Below are 21067 nucleotides of genomic sequence, written 5' to 3'. Positions count from 1 at the left end.
CTGGAAGAAGTTGAAAGCGAGATCCCGGGGCTGGCATGAGTGGGAGCCACCCTGCAGTACACACACAGCAGGCACAGGGAGTGTGTGGCACATGTAGGAATTTGAAGGCGGCAGTTGTTACCAGGTGCTGGCCGAATGTTCATGAAGTACAGATTGAAAGCAAGGGGAAACTCCCAGGTGAAGTCTCCGCAGAGCAGCCTCGTTTCTCAGCAGAGGGAAGGCAAACATCATTCATTGCAGAGACCATGAGGAACTCCTTGATAGGGAACGAAAACAGAAAATGGTGGTGATCAAGCAGCAACTATGGGAAAAGGAAACATAGTTCTCGTTTCACATTGTCAGGGCACACTAGAAAGGAAATGTTTTTCAGAAGGAATCATGGCCACCAATCCAGATGGTGAATCTCATCACACTCCATTGTTTAACGTTAACATCATTCACCAGTAATCAGTTGATGAGTTCCAGATGACAAAAATAAGCTTTACGTGATTTGCATCGCTCACAACACATCAATGAATGAATTTCTGAACTGCTCATTGCAATGCTTTTCAGTGCTAAGCAGCTCTCATTGACATATTTTGTGTCACAAAATGTATGTTTTTCATTGCCTAAATTCATATGGATTCTCCTATCTTGAGAAGATGATTGTAACCACTTCCACACTGGATGGTAATCCTAACGGGTCTCCTCCTTGGACACTGGAATTTCTGACACTTACCTCACAAATGAGAGTGCCCCGTTCTGTTCCACTAAACCAAAAATCTTCTATCACTTCTGTTGAAGCTATTGTGCATGTTGCAAAGATTTAGTTGCAGTGGGTCATGAACCTTGGACTGGTGCACTGTAAAGTGTTGGCAGCTACTCCAAGCTGAGTGTGGACAAATTGGTCATGGTACTACTCCTGTGTTAGAACATGATTCTCTGTGTAAGGTTTCCAAAGGTTTGTTCAGACGTATTTCTGTCCACATTTTGCAGGGTTCCAACCTAACTTGTCTAACACAACCAATAGGGGGAGATTCAATTACTGGGCATTTCGTTCTTGAATGTATTTAAATGGAAGAAAGCATTTATAAAAAATGGTTCAAGAAGTAATCCTGCTATTTTGCTACTGACTGTTATTGTGGAATCATTAAAGATTTTCCAAAATAGGTTTATTAAAACCCAAAGTTGAGAGTTGAAAATTGAAATACCAATTTTCTACCTGGACCAAAAGGTCTCCTTTAAATTTTAAAAAGCAAATTCTTGCTTTATTACTCAATGGGTTTGAGATGCAATTTTTTTTTATTTACAGCCCAGAAGAAGCCAGTTCTGGCCATTGAGACCTATGCCGCTCAATTACACCCAATTAACCTACCACCCTGTAGATTTTGGAGGGTGGGAGGAAACGAGAGCACCTGGGCTAAACCCATGCAGGAAATGGGGAGAACGTACAAACTCCTTCCAGATGGCATTGTCATAGCATTGCATGAACTGTGCTTCCCATATATTCAGATACAGGTCTTCCACTGATTACGAACGCCAGACTTATTGGCTCCCCATACATGCAAATGAATATTTGGGAAACTGGTGAGGTGGATTTGCTAGCTACTGTGGAGCTGCAGGCATCTGCCAGATGGGAGCAGCGCATTTGCATGTATTTTTTTTCTCCAACCCACCTCCCATAAGCTGCAACAACCAAGATGAGCAGAGCTGGACGTGCTGAGCATTCTCGCTTGCCAAATTAATGAGCTGACTGGCGGCTGCTCCTCCTGCACCAGTTCAAACTTCAAAAATCTGCTCTCCGAATATTCTGCAAATCCCAAGGATTTAGCATCTAGCTCATCAGGGCTCAGATCCTGCATGCCTTTAACTCACAGGAAGCCTTGGCACCTGTACAGCCTTTCATTCATTGGGTGCTGGTTTATGGCAGGGGGTGGATTTAAATGCAGATGCAAGTAAGTTTGAATGCAATTGTATTGGACTTTAGTCAGAGGGTGGTGAAATAGAACCATGGAACATTGCAGTATAGAAACAGACACCTTTGGCCCTTCTAAACTGTGCCGAACCATTTTTTTTTTGCCTAGTCTCACTGACCTGCACCCAGACCATACCTCTCCTATCCATGTACCTGTCCAAATTCTTCTTAAATGTTAAAATTGAGCCTGCAATCACCACTTTAGCTGGCAGCTAATTCCGAGTCCCCACCTCACTCTATGTGAAGAAGATCCTCCTCATATTGTCCCTACACTTTCCCCCTTTCACTCTTAATCCTTGTCCTCGGTTTGTATTTCACCTACCTTCAGTGGAAAAAGCCTATCTCAATTTACTCTTTTGATCCCCTCATAATTTTAAATACATCTGTCAAATCTCCCCTCATTCTTCTATGCTCCAGGGAATAAAGTCCTAACCTTTTTAACCTTTCCCTGTAACTCAGTTCCTGAAATCCAGGCAACATCCTAGTAAATCTTCTCTGCACTCTCTCTATCTATTCCATTGATACCTTTCCTGCAGTTAGGTGATTAAAACTGCACACAATACTCCAGATTTGGCCTCACCAATGTCTTTGTATATTACCTGAGAGTCCATGGAGGCTCAATCTTTACGTCAAAACACTGATGAATACATTTCTGGACATTAACGGAATCCCTTTTGAGGGGCAGAGTTGCTGAGGAATGGTACAGAAGCAAATGATATGCCATACTCTTTATGGACAATGGAGCATGTTTGATAGTCCTTCTCCTGTTCTCATTTCCTGGGTTGAATGTGTAATTGTAAATAAATGTTATGTTAGTACAGTTATTAAATCATGTTTATTTTATGTTACTGCAATTATTCTATACAATTATTCATGTTTGATTCCTTTGGTTTTAATTTTTCAACATTAGGTATTGGTGGCTTAGAAGATCATGTCTTAAAATCTGCCACGTTGTCGACGTCTCCTTTATGCCCACCATTTACGCCTTTGAACTTTGAAGCAACTCCTATTGTGCGCATAGCCGTGGAGCCCAAACATCCAAGTAAGTGGGTAATATACTGCATTTGTCTCGAGGAAAAATTGTTTATTTTTGGTTGGTTGACGCATGCTTTGTGAATTCATCTAAATCTCTGCTGCACAATGCCCATTTCACTCATTTCCCCTGAACTTGTTCCTCAAGGGTTTTGGTCCACAGTGGTTTGAATTTTAACACTGAGCACTTCTGAATCGCAAGCTCCTTCTGCTCTGCAATTCTAATCTCTATCTAGTCTTGTCTCATGCCCATTTGAAATGTTCAGCATTTCACAGCTAGTGAGCATGCCATCAGCTGCCCAACCTCTTACTCAGTCCTTCATTCCCAAAGATCCTTTCTCTTTTTTTTTTAATGCTTTGTTAAACCTCTCTGGCAGCTACTCACCATTTCCAACAAAACTCTCCCCTTTCTGGATCTCTCTGTTTCCATCTTGGGAGACAAGCTTACCACCGACATACCACTACCTTGACTACACTTCCTTGCACGCTGAACCCTACAAGTATTCTATTCCCTTCTTGCAATTTCTCCATCTCTGCCGCATCTGTTCCCAAGATGAGGTCTTCCAGTCCAGATTATCTGAAAAGTCTGCCTTCTTCCACAAACATGGCTTTCCCTCCACCAACATCCATTCAGCCCCCACCCACAACTCCATTTCTCCCCTGGCCCACTCTGCCCCCAGATGCAACAAACACAGGATTCCCCTTGCCTACCACCCCACCAGCCTCTGCATCCAGCACACTATCCTCTGGAATTTCCAGCTCTTATAACTGGATCCCACTACCAGGCATAACTTCCCCTCACCTCCCTCTTTACCTTCTGTAGGGACTGATCCATCCATGACTCCCTTGTGCATATGCCTCCTTACCAATCTTCTTTCCTCGCCACCGACACCTTCCCCTGTAGCTGCAGAAGGTGCCATACTTGCACCCACACCTCCTCCCTCATGAAAGTTCAGGGCCCCAAACAGGCCTTTCAAGTGAAGCAACACTTCACTTGTGTATCCTCAGGATTAATTTACTGCATTCGGTGCTCCCTTAATGATCTTCTCTACATCGGGGAGACTAGACACAGACTGGAAGATCACTGAGCACCTTGGCTCTGTCCGCACTAATGAAAGTGATCTCCCAGCGGCCAACCATTTCAGTTCAGCATCCCAATCCTAACTCACATGTCTGTCCATGGCCCACTGAGACCTCCCGTAAATTGGAGGAGCATCTCCTGATTTTCCGTCTGGGCATCCTTCAGCTGGATAGCATTAGCATCAACTTCTCCGGCATCTGCTAACTTGCTCTCCTCTCTCCCCTCCCCCATCTTCTTTCCCTCAGCTCCATCCCCTTCCTTCTCTCTTCACAGAACCATCCTTCTTCCCTTTGCTTGCTGCTGAGGCCTTCCTCCCTTCAACACCTATTACCTCCTGCCTTTACGATCATGTTCCTGCCCCCACGCCTCCCCCTTTACCTTTTATCCAGCATTTTTCCACATCTTGATGGAGGGATAAAGCCTAAAACATCGGTTATGTATTATTATCTTTGCTATATAAAGAACTCTGAGTTTCTCCAGTGTCGTGTTTTTACTTCAGTCTTGGTGTCTGCAGATTTTAATGTTTTATTTTGTCAAATGTTTCCTCTGTAGAAGCTTTCTTGGTGACTTATAAGCATCTGATTCCTGTAAAAATGTTGCCCTGATTTAGAAATGGAAAAGCATCAATATCCTATATCCATTGGCCATAGAAAATTCAACAAAGTCTCTAGTAGTAGAATTCATAAAGAGAAATAATCCATTTTTACACATTTTGAGTTATTTTTGCCTTTTCTATCCAGTCAAAATAGACCTTGTCATCACCTGGACCATCCTGCTTCCCCAATGCATTTACAATACCCTGTGCATTACAGGTTGTTCACCCTACCACGTATTCAAAAGCCATTTCATCTCCTGGGGAAAAACAAAAAGCTGGGTTTTCATTTCTTGAAAAATCGATGAAATTCCTCTCTGATCCTCTTGTCAATTGAAACAAGGCAGTCACTTTAGCTCTGGTCAGATTCAGATTTATTGTCAGAGTACCTACATGGCATCACATCCAACCCTGAGATTCTTTTTCCTGCGGCGAAGCAGAATCACCGCTTATCGGTAATTCAAAAATAAATTGTACACAACATTCACATGTAAACAGATGAAGAATTGTAAACAGACTGAGCAATACAGAGAGAATTTTAAAAATCAATAAAGTGCAAAAGTAAGAGTCCCTGATTAAGTTTGATGTGAGGAGTCTGATGGTGGAGGGGTAGCAGCTGTTTCCAAACCTGGTGGTGTGAGTCTTGTGGCATCTATACCTCTTTCTTGATGGTACCAGCGAGAACAGAGCATGAGCTGGTGGTGTGCATCCTGATGATTGTTGCTGCTCTCTGACGGCAGTGTTCCCTGAGATGTTCTCATTGGTGGAAAGGGGTTTGCCTGTGATGTCCTGGGGGTATTGGTGTTCCCATACCGGACCATCAGCACACTTTCCACCGCACATCTGTAGAAATTTGCCAGGGTTTCTGATGTCGTACCAAACCTCCGCAAACCTCTGAGGAAATAGAGGCACTAACGTGCTATCCTCACGATGCCATTAGTGAGTTGGGTCCAGGAAAGATCCTCCAAAATAGTAACTGCCAAGAACATTCAATTTAGATGCTGATGGAATGATATAATTCGATCCTTTAAGTGCATTGCTTGAGAAATTGAGTAATTTTTTTGAAGGCGCACTTGTCATTTTTACACTCTTGGAACATCAATTTTTTAGTTATGCCATTCCCTGAGCTGCACCTGATACCCTAACTTTCCTCTCTCAGACCTCTACTCCCCCAATGGTACTGATCGTTCGAGCCCTACTGTCTGATCTCATCCTGCCAGTCTATTCTCATTTCCTCCTCCCAGATGCCATGGAGCAGCATACAATGGAAACCATCCAACCTTCACAATACCAATGAAATTCAACACTTTTATTTCAAGTGGTCTTTAACATGCTACAATTATACATAGATGGTTTTTGGCCCATCGTGTCCATGCCATTTGTCTACCAGAATGAACGTACTTCCAGCTCCTTAGCCTTTACTCCCTAGCCTGATATATTTTTTCTCTATATATTTATCTACTTTCCTTTTTAACCTCAAATTAGAGCCTGCCTGCACCACATTTGAAGGCAGGGCATTTTACTTTACAACAAACAAACATGAAAATTGGAATAGTCTCCAACATTTTATTCTGTCCAGATATACAATCATTTTATATACACCACTCTGATAAAAGCTGTCTGTTATCTAACATTGTAACTGTAGTCCTTCATCCCAGACCCTAACTAATGGCTTTACATCCTTCCCATAATGTGGCAACCAGAACTGAACACAGTATTCCATATGAGACAAGACTAAAGTATTTTATAAAGGTTCAGTATGACTTTCCCATTTTTATATTCTCTGCCTCCATCGATTCTGCTCAAAATTGTGAATGTTGTGTTTTTCACTTTCTCAGGCTGCCTGACCACATTCAATGATGTGTGCACACACATTCCAGGTCCCTCTACTGCTGGAACCCTTACAGAATAGTATTGTTTCTTTTATATTTGTGAGGCATGGTTAGAATGTTTGAATGTTGTCAGGACATTTGCGTAGATTTCCTGTGGATGCTCCGTTTTCCTCCCACGTTCCACAGATGTACTGGGTTTGTAAATTAATTGGTCTCACAGGTGTATTTGGGTGGTATGGGTTCATAAGCCAGAAGGGCCTGTTATCTCTAAATTAAAACTAAATATATTGTCCAATCATTCTTTGTTAGAGAGTCAAAAAGAAGAGGCCATTGATTTAAGGTGAGAGGTAAAAGATTTAAAGGGCATCTGAGGGGCAAGCTTTTCACACAGAGTATGGTAGGCGTGTGGAGTGAGCTGCCAGACAAAGTGATAGAGTGGTGGACAATTACACAATTTTAAAAATATTTAAACAGCCACATGGACAGGAAAAGTTGAGAGGGATCTGGGCCAAACCCTGGCAAATTTGACTAGCTCGGGTAGACAACTTGGACACTTTGGGCCTGCAAAACTCTCTGACTGCAACTCTTCCTACCTCACGTACGTAAGTTACAGCATTTAAAAAGATGGCTCCTACTTAATCTTCGTTGCTTCATGAAGAGTGCTGCAGCCTCCACCCCACCTTTATTTGGTCTTCCACTGTTTTTATAATTTCCCACTTACCAATCAATTGCAAATGTGCTCTGCATTTTATGGAAGATTCCCCCACCCCATTCCCTGCCTATTGTTTTTTATTTTTGCTGTTGAGATTTTCCTCATCAGTTTTTCTTACATTTGCTCTGGAGTGTCCCTGTTGTGAGAATTGGTATCTGGCACACCTTTCCAGTACGATTTGAAAATAGACAAGATTTGAAAACTGCACTGTTCTTGGACGTAGGTAGAACAGGCCATCTGTTAATTACATTGAGAAGATCATTGGTGTAAATTAGTCCTGCTAATAATTATTGAGCAACAATGAATTAATTAAAACTCACTTCGGTAACACCAGTGTCTCATGTCCAACAATTCACTTTCATTAACACCAATTTTAGCAAACAATCGCGAAAGTTGGAAGCAGCTGGATACTGGTTGAATTAGTATATTCTCTTAAGCTTTTCGATCAAATGCAGGACAAGAATAGCATATAAAGTTTTATACTTAACACTTTTCAGTTCTACTAGCCCCAAGGGGCCTATTGTGCAGTTGCTTGTAATGTGGTAAAGGTTTATAAGAGATGATTTTACTCGATATTTACAAGAAAACTGGAATTGTGCTGATGAGGAAATAGCTTTCAGTCAGAATTCCATAAGATGGCCTTCGCCATGACCAAGATAAAAATAAAACCCCTGGTATCTGGAATTCAAGCAACCACAAAAAAATCAAGGGAAATCAGAAAAAAATTAAAATAAATAAGAATAAAATAATAGATAATAAATACGTGTTTAAAATTGGCGCGCCTCGCTGTTAGTTCTCCAATCCAGGTGACACCTGCAACGAGTTCCCACCTTGTGACCAACATAAACAAACAAAGATTTGATTTTGTGGATCATAAGGCAGTGGATAAGATTTTTTCTTAGGCATTATTAGAGTAATTCACACTAATCCGGCATCTACCAATCCCCAGAAATGCCGGATACCATTGGCTTTGCTGTAGTTGGCTTGTGGATGGACTTCATTCATCCACAGTGTCTGTTGTGGGTCATACTTGGTAGCTAGGGGAGAGGGTTGTGTTTGCTGTGTTATCTGTAGCTACAGTTGTACTTAATTTTTGAATTTGTTCCTCGTGCAGGTGAAATGCCTCAACTGGTGAGGGGGATGAAGCTACTGAACCAAGCGGACCCATGTGTGGAAGTACTCGTCCAGGAGACGGGAGAACATGTGTTAATAACGGCTGGAGAAGTCCACCTCCAGCGATGCTTGGATGACCTCAGAGAAAGGTTGGAGTGTAAACTGCAAAACGTAGTCTCGTGGCTTCAATACGATTCCCTTTGTGTTCAATAGAGGCCACTCTGAACAGATTCTTCAGGATGTGGCTTTAAATCTTATCCCAGGATATTTACTCATAAAATACATCCATATGTCAATGTTGCCTACAACTACATTTTTTTTTAATAGATGCATTTTAAAATCTCTCCAGGCATTGAATGTGCTCCCGGTGGGAAGCACCATCTTCGTGCCAATCAGACAGTGTACAATCAAACTTGATGTTCGTTGCTTCCCCTTCCAGCTGATGAAATTAGCAACAGACAGTTGTGGTGAGAAAAAAAAAAGAAATATGTTGAGCCTTAGAAGGGCTGTGAAATTTGATCTGGATCGGGGGGCCCAGCCACTCAAGAAAGAAGGAAAGATATTTTGAACTGAATAGCTAGCCTTGTTTCCTGATGTATGTAGTATTGGAATGGGTTGCCAATTCAGTGTAATGCATGCAGCACATACAACAGATCCAATGTTTAAAAACAAGTCATTTTGACAAGTAGCTTGAAATTTGAAGTCAGCTTTTGCTCAACCTCAGCACCACTTTAGAGCAGTGAACGTGAAAGCATCTTCCTTATCGTCAAAAGAACTGCATTCTGTCCCAGTAATGTACATTACACTGGACAACAAATTTTCCAAAAGGTTTGCTTCCTGAAAAAAAAAATGGGCATTATGATAGACAACTTCAAGCTAAACACAAAGATAATTTTAGATTTGCTCTACCATATAGGAAGATGGAGAAACATTAAACTAATACAGAATTTACCATGTTTGATCACATTATGTACCTCTGAACCAAGCTCTCAGGATGACTCCACACATTGCTCAACAAATGTGAGGTGCCTGAATCAAAGCTCATAGGCTTTCTGAATAAGTGTAGTCCTTTGAGCCTTAACCTTATACTCACGAGAAATTCAACTGAATGTATCGCAGCTGTTGTGACATTATCGAGACATTTCTGCTATATTGAATCTTCCCAAAGACAATAAATGCTATTGTTAAATACACTCACTATGCTATTGACTGAAGATCATGTGCATTAACGTGCATTCAGTCGATATCAATGTAATGCACAGCATCTCGATATGTGAGCTGCTTTTATAGCCTGTCTGCATCTACCCTGATGAAGTATGCCCAGGCCTAAGACATCATATGCATAGCAACTGCACTAAGTGCATACCCAGAAATCCTTTGACTGTTCAAAACAGCTTGCTTTATAGGCAATGTACTAGTTGACTTAAAATATAACAGGAATTCAGAAAATTGATTATATTTAAAGAAACAGTACGTGATAGGAAATTCTTAAAGTGATTTTCATGATCAGCTCCCCAAAATCCCAAAAGAATTCAGGAAGCAAAATGTTCATTGTTCAGTGTTAACAGTAAAAAGGAGGGAATCATGTGGTACGCCTGTGCACATATTCCAATGGACTATCTGATTTTGTTGCTTATCAGATGTTAAAGAATAGTATAGTTGGTTAACCAATGGTAAAAGTGAATTTGTTTTGGCATAAGATGCTGATTTAGTGACATATGGGAGACTTAGAGGCTGAAGGACAGATGCATTCTGTGATAGTGAAACTTTCTGGGAGAGTGGAAAGTTGTGGAACCAATAAAGCCATTTTGGATTAAAGATATTGAGTAATGTTGAAGTTTCAATGAGAGCCAGTGGATAAGAGGAAGGGACTACTGTTGGTCGAAAGTATTTTGTTGGATTTGCTCAGCTCGAAGTAAATTTTGGACTCCTTTTACTCTGGGCTAACTAAAGAAGACGAGTTAAGTGGTGAGAAAATTAGTAGCTGGTAGTTGGAAGGCCTGTTGATTCTAGGCATTTAAGTTATGTACTGTTAACATGATGACAGAAAAGAATAACTAACAACAACAATTTTACATTCAAGAAATTAAGGTTTGATAAAGATTCGGAGATACAAGCAATAGTAAAGAAGGGGAGAAAAAAAAGCAAAATATAACATTTGTAAACCTCGAACAATGAACTTTGTGAAGAAGTGAAATTAAACTCTTTAATCGATTTCTCAATCAGAAAAATGGATTAGAACTATATTTGTAATTCTCATGCCATTAAAAATCCGCTTATGCTCTTAATTACTCAACTTTCCATGGTAGGGTTCATGAACAATAGTTGTGTAAATCCAGCGGGTCCTTAAAAATAATGGACAGCTTTTTAAGGACACTCAACAGTAAATCAATGAGCAAGTTAAAAAAAAATGCGCAACTAATGGCACATCTTAACCTAATGGCTATTTCTCATATTATTGCATGTGCATTTATTTGTTATTTTTAGATGTAAATGAAATATGGGACAAACATGGTGCTCAATTTAATCAAAATCCCGTTCATTACCTTGCACAATTCTCGCACGATGTGTTTGGCAACTTTGATCTGCAAGATGAGCTCATACACAGTGACTAGTCATGTGCAATAGCTTCCAGTGTCATAAGGCATGTTCTGAAGTGACTGTGAGCAAAATTCAAGATTGTCTCGAAACGACTGCCCCACAAAATTCACAAGTGGACTATTTATACTGTAACAATATATGATCTGCCCGGTCCAAACTGCCCGGACCGGGGCCGAGGCCGCCGCAGCTCACCCTGTGCCTGGACTGGGGCCGCCGCCTCCCACTCTCTGCCCGGATCGGGGCCTCCGCCTGCCCCACTCGACCGAGGCCGGGGCTGCCGTCTCCCCCTTGCTCCTGCCCGGATCGGGGCCGCCGCCGTCATACCCTTCGCCCGGACCGGGGCCGGGGCCGCTGCTGCTCTCCCTGTGCCCGGACTGGGGCCGCCGCCTCCCACTCCCTGTCCGGACCGGGGCCTCCGGCAGTATGGACCGACCTAGGAGGGGAGGCAGGCCCCTCCAGCCCGGGTAAGAAACCTGCATAGGAGAAGGCCACTCCGATATAAAACCTACGACCCAAGGACCTCGCTGCCACGTCCCAGCTTGCTTGGCCACGGCACACGAACCATGGGTGTAAAGGGTGGGGCCAGTACTGCGCGCACTGCACTCCACCTAAAAGCTCCTTTGCGCAGGCCCGAGGACAGGTCCACGTCCTCCCCCTCCACGTCCTCCCCCTCCACGTCCTCCCCCTCAAAAGATGCTCACAAACTCAAGCTAGCATGCTGGAACATCAGAACCATGCTAGACAAGGCTGACAGCCACCGACCTGAACGTCGGTCTGCCCTCATTGCACATGAACTCCTCAGACTTGACCTCGACATAGCCGCTCTCAGTGAAGTCCGCCTGGCAGATGTAGGCAGCCTCCAAGAACGCGGCGCGGGCTACACACTCTACTGGTCTTGACGTGGACTTTTTACCCCCTCCATAAATCTTCGTCCGCGAAGCCAAGCCAAAGATATATGATCTGATCTGGAATTCCAACCTTGGATCCTCCGTTAAGTATGTATCTTTTAAGATCAATACTTCACTGTTTCCCTAACCCCAATGCATCCAAATGCGCTGTGATTTTGACCCATCAACATCAGTCAAAAGTAAGCCTCTGCAACCAATTGCAACTCTAAAACCGATCCAAGTTGTGAATTAGAGCAGCCAATTAAGCTGCAAGATGCCAATTTCAGTTTGATCATCCTCCTGTCCTGACTTTCCTCTCGTCCATCACAGTCTCCTCATTACCTTTCTCTCTTCCCCTGTCTCTCAGCCACCCTCTCCTCCCCCACCCATCATATCTGACAAAGTTCTTCCACTAGTTGTACACAAATTGGGAGACGTGTAAAATAAAATATTGCTGCAGGGATGCATCCACAAACCCCACTCTGTTATCAGCTATTTCACACTTGCAGGTGTGTAGCAAATTCTGGCCCAGTTTTACCATAATACTCTTAGTTATCAGGTTTCATTGTAGGTGATTTCTATCTTTGCCCAAGTTTTCAGAAATATTGTTTGTAACCTTATTAAGATAAAAGCAACAACTAATACAGATTTCTTTAACTATAAATCTGCCTTCTCTTTCAGCCAGATTCTGTTTGTCGGCGAGTGAAATAATAATATTGTAACATAATTTATTTTATGTTTTACTCTGTATAATAAACAGGATTAGAACAAGGCAGTAATAGCAGAGACATAAATTATCAATGGAGGTGTGCACAATGCTGGGTCCCTTGCTTCATGGATAGAAAATAGTTAAAAAGGAAAAAAATAAGGGAAGGAGAAGCCATAATTATCAGTGTCCACATCAGTTGGAACCCTGCACTTGTAAGGAGAGGAGAAGTTATGTTGTTGGTGATTGAGAAGGGATCAGGATTTTAATCACAGAACAATCCCAAGGAAATTCTGGGATGGGAGGAGATGAATGGTTTGTTGATAACATCAAGCTGGACCTAGCCAAAGCGGCAGAGAGAAAAGTGAGGGTAAGGGTACATTAAAAAAAGGTGGACGGGGAGTGGGGTCAAACTGCCAGTCCAATTTCCGCCAGCACCATACGGACTTTAAACTACCTGTTGAGAAGGCCGATGGTGGTTTTATTAAAATCCTGTGACTGCAAGATGGCGGTGCCATGAGAGATTGCAGATTTCGGGGAAGCAGAGGACTGGCACATGACACCAGAAAATTGGGAGACCACCCCCCCAGTTTGAGAAGGAGAAGCTGAGGAGATGACCCCATGGTGGCGGACCAGTGAAGGACTCTGAGGCTGAAGAACATACAGGCGATGGGCTGTTGGTGGCTTGAGGCGAGGAACTCACACAGGATGTGGACTGCTAGTGACTGCAGTCAAAGGATTCGCACCAGATTGCAGACTGCTGGAGACTGCCTGAAGGGATATCAGATATCGGAAATGGGACCCGAGAAGGGTGCCGAAGGCACAAAGGGCTTCCTGATATTGTCGGAGGATTGGATCTGGAGCTCGGGTTGCCGACGGTTTGGATTGAAGGCTATATTGCCGCGGGAGGCAAATCCACGGACGCTCAGTGACCCTGGGATGACTCTCTTTTGCTTCTCTTTATCTGACTGTAAGGGGTGCCGAGAAATCTCTGCTGATGGCGAATCTTTGTCTGCCTTCCGGAAGAATAAAGGAAATTTCGTGTAATATTACATTTTCCGTTTTATTACATGATAATGAAAGAATCTCGAATAAAAGGATTTTATCATTCTGGGCAAAAAACGGGTTGAGTTGAGAGCAGAGATGCAACCAATAGAGTGGACAAAGTAGAAGGCTTGTCACTGCTGGAGATAAATTTCTGATGGAGAGAAAGGGAAGTGGCATCGGAAGCACGAGTTTGGAATGTGCCACCACCAATGAGCAAGAGAATGGAACTGAGCACTGGGAGAACAGGTGGACAGAGCAGTTGTGGCTTACAGAGGCAATTGCTTGCTGCCGGTACAAAATGTGGAGGCAGAGATGTCAAGGAAGGAAAGGACTAGAAATGGGCCACGTGGAGAAAAAAAATCAACAGCACTACTGGTGAGATTTTCCACTTCACAGGAAGCAAATTAATGCAGTATTCAGGAAAAGAGGCAATGGGGGAATAGAACTGATTAGAACAAAGAAAGTTCTACACATCTGAAGAAAGGCAGATGAGCTGGAGACTTAAGAAATTCAGGGACAGGGTGATCTCCTGGCGAACATTTGATATGGGGTCTGAAGCCGAAGAGTAAGGATTTGAGGATATTATAAAGAGAGTTTATGATTTATTGAGCTGTGATTTGGAATATACTGTCTGAAAGAGTGATAGAAACAGATTCAGCTGTAGCTTTCAGAAGGGAATTGAATAAAGCCTCAAGGGCAAAAGAGAGTGCAGCGAGAATAAAGCATAATGGAGTCAGGTCAGTTGGATAGCTGTGCCAAAGAATTAATACAGGCTTGATGAGCCAAATAATCTATGTACCATTTTATTGTGAGTTCATAGAAAGTGTTGGCCCAACTGTTCAACATATAAAATCATTGAGAATAGCTTTGTGGCGTGACCTTAAATGAGTTATGAGTTTTACGTTGTAATAATTAGAGATTTTTCTCTGCAAGATCAAAAACAAGTGTGAGTGAAGCAAACCCACAGATCTCGAAGTTGTTCGTAGGCAACGGCAGCACCATTAGAACATTACAAACATCAGCAAAGTATCAATTAAACCAGTGCCCCACGTGTTCCACTTGAAGCGCTTTGAGCTCCCTCCAAAACCCAGTGCTACTGATCCTACATTTCCGCAGGGTTGCTCTGCATTTCATGCTGTGCGTATGTTAGGATCTGCAATTATGCCTCACAAACATGCCATTTTAATCCTTTCCCACATCAGCTCGATCCTGTTCTTGTGGGGTTCAGCAGTGGAAGGACAAGCCATAGTTCAGACAAGGTGAACTAGCTTGTTGGTCTCTTGAAAATTCTAAGAATTGCACTAATATCTTCCTTCTCCGTGGTGAAAACCTAGAGGATTATTCTCATAATCAATCTCTCCATTTTTTCAATAGCTGCAGTATTTTTGTTGTGGCTTCACAAATTATTTGTGAAATGATTGTATAACCTCTTGACTTTGGCTCATTACTGAATGATTAATATATCAAGATACTGGACTCCTTTATTCACTGCCACTAAATATTTATGTCATAGCTGATGCATATTGTCAATCAGTATTTTCCGTGCACATATTCTCTCAATTTAAATGTCAACGTGTCATACAACTGCAAACAGGCCCTGTGGCCCAATTCATCTATTTTGACTACTTTAGCATTCTGGGCGAGAGCCATTTATCTGCATTTGACTCAAATCCTTCAAAACCCTTCCTCTCCATTTAGCTACCCAAATATCTTTTGAAACTTGTAATTGTACCCACTTCTATAACTCCTTCTGGAAGCTTGTTCCAGATGCAGACCAATATCTGTGTGAAAAACATCTGTCAAGACTTAAGTCTCTCCCCTTTTGCCTTAAACATGCCCTCTAGTTGTTGAATCAACCACCCTAGGAAAAATACTGTGGACATTCTCTTCATCCATGCCTCCTCGTGATTTTGTATATTTCTTTTAAAGTTATTCTCAGCCTCTGCACTTTTCTTGGAGCTGTCTGAGGGCAAAGACCATGTCAGTGGTTCCTCTGTTTGCGCGAAAGCCGCACTGTGATTCTGGGAGAATATTCTCGGCGACACTAGGTATTATTCTATGGTCACGTCTCCAGAATGGAGGACCATCGCCTTCCCAAGATCGTGTTATATGGCGAGCTCTCCACTGGCCACCGTGGCAGAGGTGCACCAAAAAAAAGGTACAAGGACTGCCTAAAGAAATCTCTTGGTGCCTGCCACATTGACCACCGCCGGTGGGCTGATGACGCCTCAAACCGTGCATCTTGGCGCCTCACAGTTTGGCGGGCAGCAACCTCCTTTGAAGAAGACCGCAGAGCCCACCTCACTGACAAAAGGCAAAGGAGGAAAAACCCAACACCCAACCCCAACCAGCCAATTTTCCCTTGCAACCGCTGCAATCGTGTCTGCCTGTCCCGCATCGGACTTGTGAGCCACAAACGAGCCTGCAGCTGACGTGGACTTTTTACCCCCTCCATAAATCTTCGTCCGCGAAGCCAAGCCAAAGAAAAGATTCTCAGCCTCCTGGTGGGAAAAAAGACTCATCCTCTCCCTTTAACTCAAATTGTCAAGACCCAGTAACAGTCTTGGTGAATCTCTCCTGCACCCCTTCCAATTTAATGACATCCTTCCTACAGTTTGACGACCAGAAATGCAGAGTACTCCAAGTGAGGTCAGACAGCGCTTTGTACTGTATCATGATCTCCTAACTTTTGCACTCAATATCCCATCCCATGAAGGCAAGAGTTTTCTCTCTGTCCTCTCTTCCCTCTCCAATTAAGTAGCCACTTTACGGGAACCATGCACCTATAGTTCTAGGTCTCTCTCTTCTGTTACACTCCCCAGGACCCTACCACTTACTGTGTAAACCCTGAGCTGGTTTGACTTACTGAAGTGCCACACCTCACACATGGCAGAGTTAAATTCCATCAGACTCCTCAACGTCAATTTGTCCATTTGTTCACATTCATTATCTTTTTACAGTTCTTTTATTTGTTTACATGTATACGCTGAGTACAGTTTTTTTTTTGCACTACCAATTAGTGGTAATTCTGCTGTGTCTGCAGGATAAAGAATCTCAGGGTTGTATGTGATGTCCATGTATATACTCTGACAATAAACTTGAAATCTCATTCCTTGGAACACTTTTGCCACTGATTTAGATCCTTTGGACAGTTAAATATCCTTCCTCACTGTCCACTACTCCACCAATTTTAATATCACCTGCAAATTTACTAACCATGTTATCCACATTGTCACCCCACTTGTTGATGTAAATAACCAATAACAGTGGATCCAGTAGCATTGCCTGCAGTCCACCACTGATTACGGACCTCCAATGCGAAACCAACCATCCATCACTACCTCTGACTTTTGTCTCCCAGCCCCTTTTTAATACAATGGCCAGCCTACCTTGAATCCCATGCTCTTTGAACTTTCCATTTGAGCCTGCGACGCTGGACCTTGTTCTAAAGCCCACATGTACAACGTCAACCACTCTGCCTTAATCGATCCTCTTGGTCATCTCTTCAAAGAACTATCAGATTTGTGACACAATCTTGCATATGCTGACTATCTCTAATAAATCCCTGCCTAACCAAATGCTGGTAGATCCTATCCCTCCAGCAATTTTCCAAATACTCATGTCAAGCTCACTGGCTTATAGTTTCCTGGTTTGTCCTTGTTGCCCCTCTTAAATAACAGTACAATATTGGCCACACTTTCAATATGACCAAAGAAAATGCAACTATCTCTACAAGAGCCCCCAAATTTTATTCCCCAATTCCCAGAAACATCAAGGATACATTAGAGTAAAAGACAAAAGTCTGCAGATTCTGTGACTGAAGTAAAAGCACAATGCTGGAGAAACAAACAGGAAAGGTAACCAGCTTGAGCCCTTCATCAAGATATGGAAAAACGTTAGCAGATGCCTAAACAGGACACCCTAGAACTGGTCCTGGGAATCTTTCCACCTGAATGCACTCCAAAACCACGAACACCCCTCTCCCTGCTAATTCGTATGTGGTCTATAACATCACAACTCACTTGATTCAATTCTTTAGCTTAGCTGGGAAGGAAGTGTTGATTCCTTGGAGTCCATTAAGGTGGATACGTAAGTAGCAATCATGTTCATACATTGAAATTCACTGTATTGAATTTTTCTCAAACCTTGTTTGCCAATTTTCAAGTATATTTAAAATATTCAAAGCTTAATTTGTTAAGCTTTGGCATCCTCTTAATTAACCCTTTTTGTGCCTAATGATTCCTAGTTATGATTTAATTCAAATGCAGTCATGAAGAAATCTCAAAACAGACGTTTGAGATTTCACTGCTAATCACTCCAGGGACCACACAATGAATTTCACCAGTTAACCCTAGAGGAATCCATTTCTGTCAATTCACATTTAATTGATTAAACCACATCTTATTTAGAAACTCGCTTCGGTAAATTATGCTCCAGACACCTGATGCAGCATCAGAAGATAGCTAGTTTTATTTTTAAATTACTTTCTAAAAAAAGAATGTTGATTTTCAGACATTTAGAATTCTTTCTTTGGCTTGGCTTCGCGGACGAAGATTTATGGAGGGGGTAAAAAAGTCCACGTCAGCTGCAGGCTCGTTTGTGGCTGACCAGTCCGATGCGGGACAGGCAGACACGATTGCAGCGGTTGCAAGGGAAAATTGGTTGGTTGGGGTTGGGTGTTGGGTTTTTCCTCCTTTGCCTTTTGTCAGTGAGGTGGGCTCTGCGGTCTTCTTCAAAGGAGGCTGCTGCCCGCCAAACTGTGAGGCGCCAAGATGCACGGTTTGAGGCGTTATCAGCCCACTGGCGGTGGTCAATGTGGCAGGCACCAAGAGATTTCTTTAGGCAGTCCTTGTACCTTTTCTTTGGTGCACCTCTGTCACGGTGGCCAGTGGAGAGCTCGCCATATAATACGATCTTGGGAAGGCGATGGTCCTCCATTCTGGAGACGTGACCCATCCAGCGCAGCTGGATCTTCAGCAGCGTGGACTCGATGCTGTCGACCTCTGCCATCTCGAGTACCTCGACGTTAGGGGTGTGAGCGCTCAATTATCATATACTTAACGATAACATTTTGGCCATACGGCGCAAGAAATTCAAAAGTATGTTAAAATGTCAAACTTGGTAGGATTTCAAATTTATGTTTCTATTGCACCCACTATTTATGTTCGTCTATCAGCTTGCATATTCTTACATGTTAACTTACAGCAACTTGACCCATAATTAATTTGATTCAATGACTTTTCTCGAGCTGATTTTCTTCTTTCAAGATTTAACTAAAAAAAAGTTTCTGTTGAGGGTTTTGTGTTTGTATCACAGCTTGTTATTAGTTAAAGTTTTATTTCTGGGCTGTCTTGCATGTAGATTGATTCGTAAACATTACTGGATGTCTAAGTAATTCACAGTGGTCAACTAGGGCGGCGTGGATGGTGTAGCAGTTAGTGTAACAGCATCAAATCTGGTGCTGTCTTTAAGGAGTTTCTACGTTCTTCCCATGTCTGCGTGGGTTTTCCCTGAGAACTTCGGTTTCCACCCACCGTTCAAAACGTACTGGGGGTATAGGTTGATTGGGTGTAAATTGGGCAGCACGAAATGGCCCGTTACCGTTCTGTATGTCTAAATTTAAATTTACATATTTATAGATCATGCACCTTGAACAATATTTGCTGCCATTCTGTACAGTTTGCAATACTGGCAGAGTTTGGTATCATTTGCGTCCCCAAACCTTGCACTTAGGTATCACTAATAAAAAATAAAATGTAAGGGCCCTATCACCAAAATGTTGCAGACACCAATTGTGTCCAATTTACAAACGAACATCCTTCCAGCCACTTTTCATTCCGTCTCCTTATTGGAGCAGTAATACCTCATTTAGAGTGAATCCTCTTGTGCTGGTATATTCTCAAAAGTTGTGGTTGATTTTACCTCATCCCATTATTTCTTTATCTTACTGTAGATTTGCGAAGATTGAAATCAGTTCATCAGCACCGATTGTTCCATTCAGGGAGACCATCATTCGACGACCAAAGGTGGACATGGTGAATGAAGATATGGGCACTCAGCAAAAAGTTGCAGTCATTCATCAAAAGAAGGAAGACCTGAGTAAATATCCCGAGGGTGTTAGCGTGGATTCTGATGGACTTGTGACTTTGAATACACCCAACAAGTTGTCCACGATTAGTGTGAAAGCCATGTCGCTTCCTGAAGCGGTGACACAGTTACTTGAAGAAAACAGTGATTTGATTCGCACAGTGGAACAGTACAACCTATCAGTAAAAGAAGGCAGAGAAGCTCAAGAAATAAACCTGACAACTCTTGAGGCTATTAAGACATTTAAGCAAAAGCTAGAAGCGAATTTTGTGGGCCGAAAATGGAGAAATGCGGTGAATCAAATTTCATCTTTTGGACCTCGGCGTATTGGCCCCAATATTTTGCTGAATGGGTTGAAAAACTATGACAGGCCATCAATGTGGCAGTGCCTCGACAAAAGCACCAGAGATTCGGGAGTCCACAGGGACTTTGACAATAGTATAGTCAGTGGATTTCAATTGGCGACTCTTTCAGGTCCAATATGTGAAGAACCTCTTATGGGTGTTTGCTTCATTTTAGAGAAGTGGGACATGAGTAATAAAGTACAGCTGGTTCTTCAAAAGCACAGTCCATCTTCCACAGGTGAAGAGACGCTTACAACTGAGGTGCATCAGGAGAGAACTTCCAACGAAAATAGCCTTTCTGGCATGAAGCCCATATTAGAAAGCTCACACACGCAAAATGGTCAGATTGAGAGCAGCCAGGCTCCAGCCCTGAGTTCAGATGGTGGAACATATAATTCTGAAGTTGTGCATACAGATTGCTATGGCCCTTTCTCAGGCCAACTCATTGCCACAATGAAGGAAGCTTGTCGTTTTGCATTTCAGGCAAAGCCTCAGCGATTAATGGCAGCCATGTACACGTGTGAGATTATGGCCACTGGAGAAGTGTTAGGTAAGGCCCGAAAGAAACAATTTTCTCTGTTTCATTGATGCCTATTCCCAGAAAAGTTGTTAACTAATTAAAAATTGTATTGGGACTGCTTGGCCTAGTGCTTCATGTTTCTGTACACTAGCAGGCATCTCAGCCTCCAATGGGTGCAGATTCATGAACTGATCCCAGAAATTACAATGTCACATCACAGCCATGCCTTGTCATGGCTGATATTGTTAATTTTATAGTTCTGTGGCACTAACCACTACTTTAAGCATGTCACCTAACCCTAAAGCTCACATTCAAAGCCCCTCTGGTCTTGCCCCTATATTTTTGTACTATTTTCAATTCAGATACTTTTTTTCAATATTTTTCCTGAATTTAGCTCTTGGACATCCGCTATTTCCTTTACTCGACTATTAGCTGCTTTGTCATCAACTGCAAAGGCCGTACATTGTGGGAATCACTTCCCAAATCTCCTGAGAGAAAGTACTGCCTAAAATTTACCACTCTCGACCAGGTTTTTAAAGATCATACCTCGTGTGTCTTT

General features: G+C 42.5%; 1 protein-coding gene across 4 annotated transcripts in view; it reads left to right on the top strand.

The window, feature by feature from the left end:
• The window catches only part of efl1 (elongation factor like GTPase 1), a 219356-nt gene that overhangs the window by 148023 nt on the left and 50266 nt on the right, over positions 1-21067 (top strand). For all 4 annotated transcript variants that reach the window (XM_069911660.1, XM_069911662.1, XM_069911663.1 and 1 more), the window contains exons 16-18: positions 2865-2996; positions 8318-8465; positions 19511-20538. In XM_069911660.1, the coding sequence (XP_069767761.1) occupies positions 2865-2996; positions 8318-8465; positions 19511-20538 (1308 nt within the window). The remainder of the gene's footprint in view (positions 1-2864; positions 2997-8317; positions 8466-19510; positions 20539-21067) is intronic.

Source organism: Narcine bancroftii, chromosome 14, assembly GCF_036971445.1.
Source record: "Narcine bancroftii isolate sNarBan1 chromosome 14, sNarBan1.hap1, whole genome shotgun sequence".
NCBI lineage: Eukaryota > Metazoa > Chordata > Chondrichthyes > Torpediniformes > Narcinidae > Narcine > Narcine bancroftii.
The sequence above is the reverse complement of the archived record's forward strand: the minus strand, read 5'-3'. Positions and strand labels throughout refer to the sequence as shown.